Source organism: Ochotona princeps, chromosome 10, assembly GCF_030435755.1.
Source record: "Ochotona princeps isolate mOchPri1 chromosome 10, mOchPri1.hap1, whole genome shotgun sequence".
Taxonomy (NCBI): Eukaryota; Metazoa; Chordata; class Mammalia; order Lagomorpha; family Ochotonidae; genus Ochotona; species Ochotona princeps.
The window spans coordinates 13,819,444-13,836,073 of NC_080841.1; the positions used below are offsets into that span (position 1 = coordinate 13,819,444).

At 41.3% G+C, this 16,630-nt stretch overlaps 1 protein-coding gene across 5 annotated transcripts in view; it reads left to right on the forward strand.

Annotated features, from left to right (window-relative positions):
* The window catches only part of PPP1R12B (protein phosphatase 1 regulatory subunit 12B), a 202,674-nt gene that overhangs the window by 85,152 nt on the left and 100,892 nt on the right, over window positions 1-16,630 (forward strand). For all 5 annotated transcript variants that reach the window (XR_009246138.1, XM_004578757.2, XM_058669012.1 and 2 more), the window contains one exon: window positions 2,036-2,218. Coding sequence is in view for 4 of the 5 variants with exons in the window: in XM_004578757.2 (XP_004578814.2) it covers window positions 2,036-2,218 (183 nt within the window). In the remaining variant the exon portion in view is untranslated. The remainder of the gene's footprint in view (window positions 1-2,035; window positions 2,219-16,630) is intronic.

Here is a 16,630-nt window from a genome sequence, read left to right on the forward strand (position 1 = left end):
CATGACTAGCCAGGAACTCGGCCAGAATTTGAACCCAGATTTGTGAATTTCAAAGATCTTTGACTATTTTGTCTCAATTTTGTTTGCATTAAGTTTATGTTTTTTTCTGGGCACTGCGTTTGGTGTTCTGTGTACATTATTTTATTTAGTCATCATAAGAACCCTATATTTTATGGCATCATTCCTATTTTTATACGTGAGAGAGCAGAGAAGTTAAATGAGTTTCAGCTCATCTCCAGGTGAATGCAAAGGCCAGGTGTCTTCGCCATCATTGTATGGCTTCTGAACCCTGTTGTAGAGCTCTTCCTATTCTACTACTAGCAGTCTGTAGAATTATACTACATTTCAAAATAATAGCTGAAGACCTGTTACATAATTTAATGAAGAATAAGATTTCAAACATTTTTACATCCTAAGAAATTGCAGGCACTAAAATGTGTTATTATCCAAATAAAGTTTCAGGTAAGGTCTTGATAATTATAATTTTTTATACCTGTGTTTCTGGCTAATTTTACTTGTACTTCCTATAGGTTGTTATGTCTTTTTTTTTTAAAGATTTTATTTATTTTTATTACAAAGTCAGGTATACAGAGAGGAGAGACAGAGAGGAAGATCTTCCATCCGATGATTCACTCCCCAAGTGAGCCGCAACGGGCCGGTGCTATGCCGATCCAAAGCCGGGAACCTGGAACCTCTTCTGGGTCTCCCATGCGGGTGCAGGGTCCCAAAGCTTTGGGCCGTCCTCAACTGCTTTCCCAGGCCACAAGCAGGGAGCTGGATGGGAAGTAGGGCAGCCAGGATTAGAACCGGCGACCATATGGGATCCCGGGGCGTTCAAGATGAGGACTTTAGCCGCTTGGCCATGGCGCCGGGCCCCGTTGTTATGTCTTATGAGCCTGAATAATTGTTTGTCTTCAACTTTCAGTTAATTAGAAAAAAAAATAAGATGTCATTTTGATCTGAATCAGTTGCTTCTGAAGAAATGGTTTGTGCTTTTTAGCCATTACTGCTGTCTTCAAAAGTGCCCTATATTTGTATTTGTATCTAAGTATTGAGATTTTTGTATTATCTGATTATTTCTTCCAAGCTTGTTTTAATAATATGATTATTCGAAAGTCAGTGTATAACTACCTGTCACATTTCTGGCAAAAATTGTGAGTAAGTGAAAAAACAGATTTATAATATTCGTGCTTTTTGCTTTTCTCATCTCTGTATCAATTTTGGATCTGTTACCCCAGCAACAAGCTGTGACATCACAAATGATAGCTTTTGGGGTGGAGAGCCATTGGTTGTTCCTAAGTCTTTGTTAAGAAACAAAGATCTTGTTTTCATGTAAATGGATCTAATTATACAGCTTGCTGCAGAAAAGTCTATAAAGGTTAGACATAGAATCCTGTTCAGTTTTTGTTTCAGTTTCTCCTTTATGCAGTTATAGAAGTAGATAATTAGGTATTTGTTTTGGTCGCATGGGAAGAGAGAGCAGTTGCTGAACCAGGTGAGCAAGAACTAACCATACTAAGGTTGTAGAGTGTTTGTCAGATGTCTGTGGATAATCCAAGAAGGTGGTTATCAGATGTACAGTGAAGATTACCACAGAGGTCCCCACTGTCAAGAAGTAAGGGACAGGTGACTACTGAGATTGATTGTAAGTGAATTTGGTGTGTTTTTCATGTGAAGAGAAACCCTGTCTGTGTGCATGGTTGGAGACCAGATGGTGTTGAAGTCATTGAAAATGTCCTTGCATATGTCACTCTCTTGCCTTGTACCATAGCTAATGTTTCTGCTTTTTAATCTCAGGCAAACAAATAGATGAAACCCCCACAAAATGTAACTAACTCCTTGGGAAGAGAATGTGAGATTAACTGTGTAATCATAGTGTTCAAAGATTTAAGAGCTTGAAATTGATAAGCAAACAAAATCTGAACAGGCTGATTTTCTAAGTAAGCCTGTCTGTTACCCTTCAGTCTCTGGCCCAGGGCTTCATTGTGTAGCATCCCTGAGCATTCGCTTTCTGCTTGTGCCTTTTTAATTTCAGGACCCCTTACAAATCCCAGGCTGACTCAACAGCGGAGAAAACAACAGACAGTGTCTCTTCTAGCACCCCGCTCTGTGTCATCACCAATCGCCCTCTTCTTAGCACTGCCAACGGAGTGACAGCCACCACTGTGCCCGCCTCCACTGGAACGGACTCCTCTGTGGAAGCCAGGGAGAAGAGAAGGTATGTTAGGTTATTGTGATTGCATTTGTGGGGCTCTGTTTTTCAGGTAGAAGAAAAAAAGAGTGGACTTTTTTTTTTATCCCCAGTCTCAAATAAATATGAAAAGAGATCTTGGTTACTGCATGGGTTGTCTCTGCCTCTGAAAGATGTTTGCAGAAATCTTAATTATTATTTTATATAAGTACTCCTATTATAGACATAGTCACACCTTTATTTTCTCTTGTATGTGTCTTGTGAAAGAAACATTTGTCGGGCATTGTTTTTGCATTTTGCTTTGTTGTGGGTAATCCATGAGGATTTTTCTTGCAGCCAGGAAAAATAGTAGTTTGTAGTAGTATGACAAAAGACTCGAAGCAACAGAGCTAGGATTATTGTAGTTACTCTGAGTAACAGAAAAGGAAATAGAATAGCATGATATGGTAAAAGTATAGTGACTAACTCCTCTACAATCTCTATAGGGAGAAATTGTGAGAGAACAGTTGTGAACTGACATAGTAGAGATTTAACGTAGGAGCTAAGAAAGATTCCTTGATTATCAGAATTAAGAGACATTGAAAGATATGACCAAGGGAAAATGGCCTGTTTTCTCTCACTTGAAGGAATATAAACAAGAGAAGTTACTCCATTTGAGTGTGTCAGATCAAGTTAAACATGAAGGCTATCATTGTCCCTGTTGAAGACTTTTTTAAAAAAGTGAAATCTTATTGAAATGTGGATTTATTTGGCTTAATATTACTTCAAATATTCCAAGGAAGGAGATTTCATATTTCTGAGTGTCTGTTAATGGATGTGTAGTAAGTCAAGCAATCTTACCATCTGTAAGATGAAACAAGAATTCAAACTTTTAGTTGTCATTTAAAAAGAAGCTCTGAGACATACATTTTGAGAAGAGAGAGAAGGGAAAGGATATGAAGTGAATTAGAAAATAATGTTTTTCTTTCCTTTTCCTTCTTCTTCTTTCTTCTTTTGAACAGTTCTTTATATAAAAGTTGAAGAAAATCAACTTTCTGAGCAAAGAGGTTTCAGAACCAACAGCTGTCCTCTTTTAATTGGCATCCAACCAAGGGAATATTGATAAGTCAATATTGAACAGTTGATGTTTGTGTATTTACTAACTAATGTGTAATTAAGATACTGTTAGTTTCATATAAAAAAGAAATGCCAAAGTAATCTTTTCATTAGCTTAAAAAATGTTTCTGAGTGGAGAGAAGGAAAATGAGTTCAATTCATCATTAAGACCATGGTCTGAAAAAGGAATGAGGAAACCGGGCTCTTTTTTTTTTTTTTTAAAGATTTTAAAATTTTTCATTGGAAAGTCAGATATAGAAAGAGGAGGAGAGACAGAGAGGAAGATCTTCTATCCATTGGTTCACCTCCCAAATGGTTGCAATGGCTGGAGCTGAGCTGATCCATAGCCAGGAGCCAGGAGACTATTCTGGGTCTCCCATGTTGGTGCAGAGTCCTAAGGCTTTGGACCGTCCTTGACTGCTTTCCCAGAATACAAGCAGGGAGCTGGATGGGAAGCAGGGCTGCCAGGATTAGAACCAGCACCCATAGGGGGATTCTGGTGTGTTTAAGGCGAGGACTTTAGCCACTACGCTACTGTGCCAGACCCAGAAACCAGGTTTTTTATCAGCCTGCAGTATTAAATAATTAGTTGCATGAACTATTAATTTAGAGAAACTTAGAGTGATAATTACTCTTTTCTGGGAATTTTATAACCTCTGACCAATAAGGTAGCATTTACTACAGTTTTTTTTTTATGAGATGTGTTTGATCTGTAAATATCATTGAGTACCTGCTATGTACCACACAGGATAACTGTAACATTTCTTACCAGCGTGCAAATGTAAGAATAAAAGGATAAATTAATATATAAGACTTTTGAGGTGAATTTTGTATATCAAGTGCAGGTCAAGTGCAGGTCAAGTGCATTTTAGAGATGGTATAAGATAAATAGGGAGTGTTAGATAAGGAACTGCTGGATTAAGTCACTTGATAAGGTAAAGTAGCCATTCTGGGGCCCGGCACAATGGCCTAGCAGCTAAAGTCCTCGCCTTGAATGCACCAGGATCCCATATGGGCACCGGTTCTAATCCCGGCAGCTCCATTTACCATCCAGCTCCTTGCTTATGGCCTGGGAAAGCAGTTGAGGACGGCCCAAGGCTTTGGGATCCTGTAACAGTGTGGGAGACCTGGGGGAAGTTCCTGGCTCCTGGCTCCCGATTGGCACAGCACCAGCCGTTGTGGCTCAGATGGAAGATCTTCCTCTCTGTCTCTCCTCCTCTCTGTGTATCTGATTTTGTAATAAAAAATATATAGCACAGGGTCCTCCAACTGGTATTTTAATAGTAACATTAGTTAGAATAGCCAGATATTCTAAAGAGAGAAACTAATGAATCCAGAGTATTTTTTTAAATATGAGATTTTTCAAAATGATATCTGAACAGTCTTGTTTAAATGGGAACATGCGTTTTTTACAAGGCATCTAAATTGCTGTGGAATGCCAGGAGCCAGGCACAGGAAACAGTTTTCCTGCTCTTGAGGAGCTTTCTTGGAGGAAGGCAAACAGGGCTGTGATAGGCATGCATGGATGGTGTGGGAACACAGAGCGGGGAAAGCTAAGCTGAACTGGCTGGGGTGAATGGGTTTGGGGGGCACCAGAAAAGGTGACTAGAGTTGAATTTTGAAAGACAACTGGGAGTTAGTATGACTAATACCAGGAGGATGATGTTGTAGAAGCAGCATGGGAAATTGAAGAGCCAAGCAAGTTCAAAACGGCATTTCTCAAAGTGTATGTGACATAGGTTTAGATGGAGGGAAGAAAATTTAAAAAGCATTCTGTGACCAGATGCATGTAGGAAACAGGTTATATAAAATAGAACAGGGACACCCCAAAGCCACTTTGTAGTCATCCCTCTGGGTAGGGGTGAGCAGGTCTGCAAAGTGGGGCTTGGGAATGTTTAGAATTTGCAGCATTTTCCAAAAGTCCATGCCCATGGAGTAGGTTTGTCATCTTTTCCACAGAAAGCCAGTGGACATACTTTGGAAATTATGGAACTGGAAAGATAGGCAGGAACCAGATCATGCAAATTTTTGCCTGTGTTTTGCTGAGAAACTTGAACTTCTCAAAGCTGAAGGCTTTCCAACAGGAGAATAATTTGATCAAACAAAATGTGTCATTTAAGCTTTACAGAATTAATGCTGTTTAGTTTCTCTCTCGAGACAAGTATAAATTGAAAGGAAAAAATCAGATGTTTTGAAAACAGCTAAATTTGCCTTCTGAAAGAGCGTGCTGGATGTTAATTCTTCTCTTGAAGCCGCAGCTTTCTGTGTAATCAGCTCATTGTGTGAGCATTTTGATCCTGCTGGGAAACTGTGATGGAGCTCTGAAGGCTGTGTTTGCAGGTCCAACTTGAAACAGTTAGTGAGTAGTGGGATAAATGGAACTCGAAAACCCACCACAGCAAGACCAACCCATGGGAAGCTTTCTCAGAAAAATCTCCACTTGCCTTTCAATTAGAGTGCTTGAATTGAGGAGTAGGCAATACTAGATTAGATTGCACAGCTAGCATTCCTTTTCCAAGAGTGTTTTGTTCTAAGAGGGGATGAGTGGGTGCATGTAGTCCAGTCTCAGCCCTTCCCTCTGTGGCTCTGTACTCAGTTTGTTATCATATTTTTAAATGAACAAAGCTAGATACAAATGGATATGATACCAAATAGTAAAACACACACATTTACATATATATGTTAACATTTTCTGGGGGTGTTTTCCAAAGTTACAGTATTATAATGGGACTGAAGAAACAAGGGAGCCTGAAAAAAAATTAACTTGAAGAACAACAGTCCCTCATTTTGCGGGGGCGGGGGTGGTATTAAAATTTTATTTATTTGAGATGCAGAAAGAGAAGATGAGACACAGAGAGATCTTTCATATGCTGGCTTACTAGGCAGATAAGCCAGTGGCTAAGGTTGGACCAGGCTGAAGCCAAAACCTGGAGCTTCATCCAGATCTTTCCTGTGGGCAACAGGGGCCCAAGCACCTGAAATCTTCCTCTGACTTCACAGGAAAAGTAGCAGGAGCTGGATTTGAAATAGAGCAGCTGGGACTCAAATGTCACAATGCTGGCCCCAGGAAGAGTCCCTGTTTATGATATAAACCTGTGAATGTGTGCTGTGAAATTGAAGAGTAAATGTAGTAGTCAGAGATTCAAGATTTTCAGGATTCTGGATAATTTTTTTTTAAAGATTTATTGATTTTACTTGAGTTACAGAGAGGGAGAGACAAAGAGACATTCCATCTGCCTGTTCACTCCCCAAATGGTTGCAGTGGTTAGAGCTGGGCTGATCTGAAGCTGGGACCCTCGAGCTTCTTTCAAGTCTCCTTGAACCATTCTTTGCTGCTTTTCCAGGCCATAGTAGGAAGCTATATCAAAAGTAGAGCAGCTTGGACTTGAACTTGTACCCATATGGGATGCTGTCACCACAGGCAGAGGATTAGTATGATATGCCACCATGCTAGCTCCAGAATTTTGGGTAATTTACAATTTTGTATATATAGCTCAGGAAAGATGTTTTTGAACAGTTTATTGCTTTTAGAAAGAATGACATCCCAAAAAAAAAAAAAAAAAAAAAAAAAGAAAGAATGACATCTTGGGTTTGTAAAGTCCCTTTTTTCCTCTCCTGAAAAGCCAGGTGCTCCAATGTATTTTGTTTATGTCATGGAAAGAAGCACAAGATATGCTCCCTGTTTTACAATGAGACTGCCGAGGCCTGAGAGCATAGGGCCATGTGCTTAATATCACTCCTGGGGTCTGAAGCCCAGTAGAGACCTACATCTGGGCCTCCCTTTCCTCCTCGCTGAACTCGCTAACCATTTCTTATACATTCAGAATAAGGTTTAACCCAGATGTTAGTCTGTCTCAACCTGCAACTCCAAATCCAGCCGTCTCAACCTTCTTGTCACCCTGAGCCCTACTGTTCAGGCTTTGGAATGCTCCCAGGGGCTGCGGAAACCAACCCAGTCATCCTGTTATAAAGAGGCTGACTGCCTGTCAGGCAGTAGGACAGAAATGGCAAGTGACAGGCAGTTGGCAGATAACCCTGCAGTGATGTGGGGGCCATGCAGCAGCTGTCACAGTAGGATAGGGGTTGGGGTCATTTTCCAAAGCTCCAAGCTTTCCTTAGCAACAAAATGTAAACAGTTCCCCAGGCTAATATTAGAATCTGATAGTGTCTGTCTGTGATTCTTGTGTTCTGCTTCCCCTCCCGCCTTGTCCCTCGGCCCTCTCCCCTCATGCCAGCCCTGAATTTTACGTCTGGTATATGATGCCCTTGCTTTTCTTTTATAGAAAGGGCTAAAAATAGTTTTTCTGTACCAGAATCTAAAATTGTTTGTCTCTCAAAGCTAGCCCCTCTTGCTTTCAAGTCTGCCATGCCTGATCCAGACCCTGTCAAGACTGGGTCACACACACGCTTCTGCCACTTCTACCTACCTTCTGGGGTCCCTTCAAGGCTTTGTGAGGTAGTGATTCCTGCTAATGTGAGGCTGTTGGCAGATTAGTTGGGCACCATCTCTCAAATGTTAGAAATTTAAACCAAATAGTTAAACTCTGAGTCATGATTTTTTTTAAGTCTTTGATTCATTCCTCTATCTTCAAGCTACAGGTTGTTGTCAATTTATAAAGGTACTTCAGCAAAAGAGATTCTGCAGACTCCTCTAGTCTCCATTTTTGTTCTAAAATGGGTGTTATTTTAATCTAAAAGTCCACAGCAATGCTGGTCTACTGATGCAGGTGGTCTCTCTTCTTATGTGTGTATATTGACCAGAAAGAGAGTGAGATGAATGTGGCAGTTGAGACACTTGTTGCCATGGTAACATCTGGAGATCATATACAATTAGGTCTGTGCAGTGGACTCCATACAATTTTGGGAGAGAAAGAGATGCTTTACTTGGGCTCCAGGCTTTAGGTAGCAGAATCACCTGAGACTTCCCAAGGCTGAAGACGCCTTGCAAACAGAACTGTGGACCTGTCTGTAGTTCCAAGCTCCCCAGATAACTGTGCAAGGATGAGCCTGGTAGAAAACCCAAGGAAGCAAGTTAGGGTTCCACTTCAGCCTCTTATTGTGTGATTGAAGTCAGATTCCTTTTCAACCTGTTCCCCAGTAGTAGGAGCACTCTAAATTATTTGCTTATTTGAGGATTAGAAATAATTCATGGGAAACCCATATGTCCCCAAGTGTATCTTACGGTATCTTTGTGAGGATCCAAGAAACAGACTATGTGGAAGTGTTTGACAAACTTTAAAACAATTTAGACATCTAGTACTTGGCAATTATTTATGCCATTACCAGTAACATGCTTTATTTGACTCTCATTAAAATTTGTTCACAGCATCTGTAGAACTAATGTGTGTGGAAGTGCGCTCCATCCAAAAACACTGAAGACTGACAGTCTTTCAGTTACATTATCTCATTTTTAAACTCTGTGCCACAACGATCTCGCTTCTCATGGCTGTAAGGTTGTGTTTTTATTTAAGCCAATTTGTTATGCCTGTGGTCTCCTAACCTGATATTTGGAATGGCATGCACTAGTGTGATATGAGCTTTCTGGAACCTTAAAGGAAAATCTTCGTCATGGTGATGTGGTGGCAGCTACACCCAGACACCTTTTGATGATTCCTTCTCGTCACCCAGACGTGTCCAAGAATCGAAGCCACAGCTAGTTAACTAAGTGTGATGATAATGGTATCAACTGACTTGCAGGAAAGTTTGAGCCTGGGCTCCCAACCCCAGTGTTAGTCTTTATATTAAAATTTCTAGTGGGGCTGGCATTGTGGTGCGTCGGGTTAAGCCACTGCTTGGGATACCCACATCCCATAGTGGAGTGCATGGGATGAGTCCCATCTCTGCTTCCGATTTAGCTTCCTACTGATGTGCACTCCGGGATTCATCAGGTGATGACTCAAGTACTTGGGTCCCTGACACCCACTTGGAAAACCTGGGTGGAGTTCTGACCTTGTGACATTGGTCGACCCAACTCTGACTGTTGTGAGTATTTGAACAGTGAGCCAGTGGATGGAAGAAGATCTCTCTCTCTGTTTCTCTTTCTGATCAATGAAAATAAATAAGTAAATATTTTTGGGCCTGGCGGCGTGGCCTAGTGGCTAAGGTCCTCGCTTTGAACATGCCAGGATCCCATATGGTCGCCGGTTCTAATCCCGGCAGCTCCACTTCCTCTCTGTCTCTCCTCCTCTCTGTATATCTGACTTTGCATTAAAAATAAAATAAATCTAAAAAACATTAAAAAAAGAAATAAGTAAATATTTTTGAGGTCGTGGATCTCAAGTATTTCTCTTCCACTCTATTCTTGCCTAAGTTCATGAGGTCAGTTTCTGTTGTTTCCAACCAGATCCTATGCATCCTGTGCCATGGTGAGATGAGGGTGAGCATTTTTCACATTTTAACATCTGTTGAGATCAAGATCACTGCCACTTAGCATTCCTGCACATGGGAATTGGGTCACTTGTACCAAATTATGTCTAGATAAGTTTATCTTAAAGACCTTCCAATAACATTAAAGTAAGTGATAGTATGATAGGCTGATTGGCACTGCCTTTACTTTTCTAGCAGTGAATAAAGCAGTAGTGGGGGAGTCACAAGGCGCTACTGTCTAGCCCTTGAGAGTGATGTTGTCTGTCTATTTAAAAAACAAGAAGTAGAACGTGAATGCATAAATATTTTCTTCTGATGATGGGGAAGGTGCTTTAAAATGTATTATGATGATTGCACTAGAAAACATTGGTTGATATACTTAGTGTGTATGTGGATTATAAAGCCATTTAATAATAATATTAGTCCTCGGTAACTCCACTCAGCAATTTGGCAAGAGAAGACTTGAGTGATGTCTGCTAAGAGTTGCAGTGAGAATTAGAGCCTTGAATTAGAACCTTATTGTCTTTCTCCCCATTTTGTGGTGCCGAACACAACTACTGCAATGCTATCTCACTTCATTCTCTAGAGACAAGGACTTTTTCATGTAGCTCCTTAGACTACTACTTCCCTACCACTGCTACTTCTCCGTCTCATGCATTTAGAAGAAAGAGCAAGGGGGCAGGTGCTGCCTCAGTGGATTAGCCTGCTGCTTGCCATGCAGTGTCTGTTCAAGTCTCACTACTACACTTCCAGTCCACCTTTCTGCTAATGCATCCTGGGAGGATCAGGTGATGAGTTGAGTGCTTGGGTTTCTACCACTTGTGTATGCAACCTAGATGAAACTTTTGGCCCCTGGCTTTGATCTGGCCCAGCTCTAACTATTGGGAGCATTTAGGTAGTAAACCAGTAGAAGGAAAAAACTCTCTCCATCATCATTCAAGTATGTGAAAATAAATAACCATTTAAAAAAGAAGAAGAAGAAGAAGAAATGGAAGGACAAGAATCATTTCCCTGTGCATCAGCACCCCCAGTGATTCTGTCCCAGTGCCTAAGCACTTCAGAGTGAAGGAGCAGTCACCCAACACCTGCGACTCAAAGCCCTTACAGGCATGGTTTACAGTTAATCTCCTCCTGATAAAGTGGTTCTTTTTTCAGAGCTGTGAGTGTTGGTGATATGTAGGAGGAACCCAACTTTTGTACTCTTACCCAACCCCCTTCTCTCCTACCAGTTGATTTCTCTATATTAAAAGAAAGAGGTGGTTGCTTGTAACAATCCCATAAAATGGAATCTGGTGTTTACTAGGGAAGGCCTGCCAGAGGAGTGGCACTTGCTTGTTTGATTTCTGGGAAGGCTGTTGCCCAGGTGTATGGTAAGGCGTGTCTGAGGCTGTTTGATCTCAGCTGAAATGATTTCATCTGGCAGTTGAGTTCTTTGCCTTTCCTGGTGTTATGGAAATCAGAAGCTCAGGAAGTCGCCCTGTGTGTTCTGGAGCGTTGAGACAAGCCTCTACAAATAGTTCACAGGCACTTTCAGGGTTGGGACCAGCGCAGGTGTGGGGAGCTGAGACATCAGCAAGTGCTGGGCATGGAGTGGCTAAATCAGCAGGTAAAATTCTTTGCTTGACAGCCTTGATGTCCTAGATAGATGCTTCTATGCTGCCCTCCTGGTGATTGTTTGGACAGCAGGCTTGGTTGCATACATCGTTGAGTTGATGTGATTGGGAGGCTGGTGGGACGAATAAGATGTTGTGTTCAGGATAACCAGTTGGGAGCTTCTTCTGTGTTTCTTCATATTCCTAATGCATTTAAACATGTGCACTGACTTCGGTATCAGATCCACAGGATCACTGTAGCAGAGAACAATTAAAAATTTCACGAATTATGAACATTTTTCTCTCTTGATAAAAAGCTGGTGTTGGTACTGTCATTTCTAAGCTGAGTGGTATTAATACACAGGTTGTGTTTTGTATTGTTTTTCTTTTTAATCTTAAATATAGAATTTCTATTTTAAATATGTGAAACAAAAATAATCAGATATTTGGGGCCATTTCAGAGAGAATTTGTTTTAGAAAGATGAAGAGCAGATCTCAAATCGAGTTGTCCTTTGAACAAAAAAATAGAAAATGAAAACACCAGTTCAAGAAGACTTGGATAAAACTGCTCGCTTCATACTGAACAATCAGATTGAATCTTAATTAAAATAAGTGTTTTTCCATATATATAAGAGGAGAAACTTCCTAATTGCTCTTGTGTACTTGGGAACCCGTTTCTGGACAAAATCCGAAACCATGTGGAATGAGGCAGTGTGGCAGAGCCTGCTGATGGCCAGCTATTCCGCTAGAGCTGTGACTAATCGGAATCTGAATCCAGCACATCCAGAACCATTCTGGTTTCAGTCCCCCTTTTCTTACCCCTATCTTTCTACTCTTCTCGCTGTAGATTATAACTTTGGTCACTGTAGCACTTCATCCAGGTAAAACAACGGCACGTTTCCTGGATTTTCGCTTGATGGCCTTTTCCACTTGTCCACAAAGCGCCTTCTCGCTCGAGTGGCGTTTCTCACGTCTCTGCTTGATGCCATCCCATTCCTCCTGAAAGAACTCCCACAGATTAAGCTCAACTGCTAGCCTTCCTTTCCCAGCCCAGGTTGAGGCTGGTCCTCCTCCTCCGTGGTCTTCTGTGCTGCTGTTTTTAGGACTTAACTAACTAAACCACAGTTGTCACTCATCATGGCTGCATGTGAGCTTTTTATAGCTACTTTTGTTTTTGGATGTTCTTCACATCACAGAAGCTAACATATAGTAGCTACTGGGTATGTGTTCAATGAATACAGCTGTTTCTCAAATGAAAATAAGGGGAACCAGTATCATGAAGTAGTGGGATAAGCCGCTACCTGCAGTGCCAGCATTCTATATGGGTCCCAGTTTGAATCCAGCTGTTTCAGTTCAATTCCAACGCCCTGCTATGTGCCTGGGAAAACAGCAAAAGATGACCCCTGTGTTTGAGCTCCTGCCCCCTACCTGAGAGACCTGGGAGAAACTTCCAGCTCCTGGGCTCAGGCTGGCCCAACCATGATGTTGTGGCCATCAAGAACTCTCTTTGACTCTGTTTCTATCTCTCCTTCCATATGTACGTTTACCAAATAAATTAAATAAATCTTAAAAAAAAAAAAAAAGACCCTGTTAATAATCTTCTCTTTCCATTAGGTGGCAGCAGAGGAATGTCAGTTGATACCTCATTTAAGCCAGTATAACACTCCCTAGACCTTGTTTTATGCTTAAATCATTTGCAGATGAGCATTTTAAGAGTTATTCACATAGGAAACATAGAAATCTTCTGGTGTAGGGAGGCCCTTTGTGCCCTGTCACTGTGGTGCTACTTTACCAGGAGCAAGTGGCACCAATGGAGTCGCTCCCTGGCTTGCCAGGCAGAGTGCCTAGCTTACTCTCCAGCTACATACAAGGTGGGCCTCTGAAAAATCTGGTCTCAGTTTCTTAATTGGCTAGTTGGGGGAGTTAGAGGACCTCTAGACAATATTGTATTCTAAAATCACAGAGTTCTAAATCTTCAGTGGCTATCTTACATTTATATGTTCAGTGTTGTGATAAGAAATATGGATCTAGTAAGAAAGGGATTTACCCTAGGTTTATGCCTTTGGGATAGAGACCATCAAACATACACATAGTGGAGCCAGCACAATGTTATAGCAGCTTAATCCTCCACCTGCAGTGGAGCACTGCATTTGGGCACTGCTTCATGTCACACTACTCCACATTCCCATCCAGCTCCCTGCTTATGGTTTGGGGAAGCAGCAGAGAATGGATGAAGTGCTTAAGCCCCTGCAACCAAGTGGGAGACCTGGAGAAAGCTCCTGGCTTCAGAGCAGCCCAGCTTTGTCCATCGAGGCCATCTGATGAGTGAACCAGCATATGGAAGATCACCTTTCTGTTTATCCTTCTTGTTCTCTGTAAAATCTGACTTTCAAATAAAACTAACGAAACCTTTAAAAATATATACACATAATAAATTGTGAGTATATATTACACAATATCTCCTTGATACAAAGTTGAATGCAAATAGAGACAATTATATTAGGAATTTAGAGAAGAAGGTCAATTGTATAGAGTGGAATGGTTAGAAAAGGTTTCCTGGAGCCAGTGGAGGTAGAATTTAAGTTCGATTTCAGGCATTAGCAAGGCTAACAAGATAAGAAAGTTGTGTTTGGAAATTTACCATCTGCCTGGCAAGCTGCTAGGTGTATTGAATCCTCATAACTCTGTGAGATAAGAGAAGTAGAATTCAGATGGACTGAGGAACCTGTCCATAGTCACAGAATTAGTAATAAAAAGGCCAGGAATCAAAGTCATGCCTTCTGGATTTCAAGGTCCAGTCTTGTTCTTCCTCACCAACCAAATGCCTCCCAAGAATCAGTCTTTGCACCATTCTGTGCTGTGAGCTTGTTATGACCACAATGGTTGGATTCTCCTGTTACTTCTTTTTTTTTTTAAAGATTTATTAATTTTATTACAGCCAGATATACACAGAGGAGGAGAGACAGAGAGGAAGATCTTCCGTCCGATGATTCACTCCCCAAGTGAGCCGCAACGGGCCGATGCGCACCGATCCGAAGCCGGGAACCTGGAACCTCTTCTGGGTCTCCCACACGGGTGCAGTGTCCCAATGCATTGGGCCATCCTCAACTGCTTTCCCAGGCCACAAGCAGGGAGCTGGGTAGGAAGTGGAGCTGCCAGGATTAGAACCGGCGCCCATATGGGATCCCGGGGCTTTCAAGGTGAGGACTTTAGCCGCTAAGCCACGCCGCCCGGCCCATCTCCTGTTACTTCTTTATGGAGGAGATAGAACTTCTGAGAAATGAGTGTTTGTCATGGGAAATACCACTTCTAAAAGTAAAGCAAGTTCAAACATTCTATCCTCTTTGAAATTTAAATGGAAATATCAAAGTCAGAGCTACAGAAAGAGATGGAGAGGGGGAGCTCTTTCATCACTAGTTCATTCCCTAGATGACTGCAATAGCCAGGACTGGCTCAGGCCAAAGTCAGGAGCTTCTTCTGGGTCTCCCATGTAGCTGGTAGGAACTTAGAACTTGGCCTATCTTCTGCTGCCTTTCCCAGGCCATCAGGAGTGGGCAGAACACAAACTGACATTCATGTGGGTGCCAACATTACAAGCTGTACAACAATCTTCTGTGACATAATGGCAGCCCCAAGGGAAATATAGAATTTTTAAGAACTCAAAGAGAAGCTCTCCTATAGGTCACCTGGCTCATCCACAGTTAGGTAAAGGTGCTAGAAACAAGAAGTTTATCTTTGGAAGGGTTTCCAACCTTTGATAGATATATTTATATTTTAAGAAATATTAGAAAATCTGAATTAGCTTGTTACAGTTACCTGCATGATGTTTCTGTATATTTTTATTTTTGTTATTCTTTAAATAATGGTTACATGGTTGATCAGGGTGGGACGGATCAAAGTTTAGGGAAAATTGGGTGAACTCATTGCTTCCAAATTTGCTATTTCTTCTTTTTGTTCCTGGGGAAAGGGGAAAGACAAAGGAGGAAACCCCTCATGACTTTGCACACATCCCAAGGATGAGGAACTGCCACCTTATATCCAGCCAGTGTCTCAGTGTGTACATATTCTGAAGGTTCTGTCTAAGTGGTTTGGATAGTTGTGAAATGCTGCAGATTTCACTGATCCAAGGATGATGTCACCCTCCAATGTCCATTGGCTCCATTCACCGAGATTTTTTGCTGTCATCATTTATTTGGGATAGTTTAAACTTTTTTTTTTTTATCTTTCTCAGAGAGTCACCTTGACTAGTATAATGACCCAGCCTTTGAATTTATTTGCTTTGAGAAAGGCTTAGTTTTCAAACCTAAGAAAGAAAACTAGAACATGATTCATAACCTCAATGTACTTGTGCTAAAAATGGCTCACTCACCTTTTTTGTTTGTTTAAAAAGCAAAAAGACCCTAATTTAGTAGAAATACAGACAGTAGCTATGAACAATAATTGAATGGGAAAATGACCGGATTAGTGTTCAGTGAAGGTTAAGAGCCACGGGTGTGTATACCAATTACTCTGATGAGATCAAACACATTGTATACATGTATTTCCATGTACAGTTACTATCTGTCAATTAAAAAACAACAGAGGGCTCTGCTCGGTAGCCTACTGACTGAAGTCCTTGCCTTGCATCTGCTGGGATCCCATGTGGGTGCCAGTTCATATCCTGGCTGCTCCACTTCTCTTCCAGCTCCCTGCTTGTGGCCTGGGAAAGTAGTCAAGGACGGCCCAAAGCCTTGGTACCCTGCACCTATGTGGGAGACCAGGAAGCGGCTTCTGGCTTCAGATCGGCTGAACTCGCCCTATTGTGGTCACTTGGGAAGTGAACCAGCAGATGGAAGATCTTTCTCTCTGTCTCTCCTTCTCTCTGTAAATATGACTTCCAATAAAAAAAATCAATATTTAAAAAAAATGATGGTGTTTTCCCTGCTTCCCTGGATACTTTCTTCTCTCCTCCATAGGCAATAGTAATGATTATGTAGTTGGTCAGAATGTTTTGTTTCCACTAATGTTGATATTGACAGCACACCTGAAGCAAACACAGCTTCCCTATATACACAGGTTAGAATAACCTTTTTCCTTTGTAAAATGCTTATTTAATTTTATTTGCAAGGCAGAGGGAAGCAATGTTAGCCAGAACCTCACTATCCTTAGTCCCTTTTTTCTGTTGACCAGGCAGTTTATGCAATTCCTGGGAGGGAGGATAGAGGGAGTATTTTTGAGGATAATATATTTGGTTTGATACTGTAGCAGAAAGTGGTTAGATCAGAAGTTGGGAAGCAAAAGAAGCTGAATTGTAGTTCCAAGTGGATCAGCCACATACAACTTGATTGGGATGAAGAAGGGTGAATCTGAAAGTTTGTGATACACTCTAGTGTTATGGTATAATTAG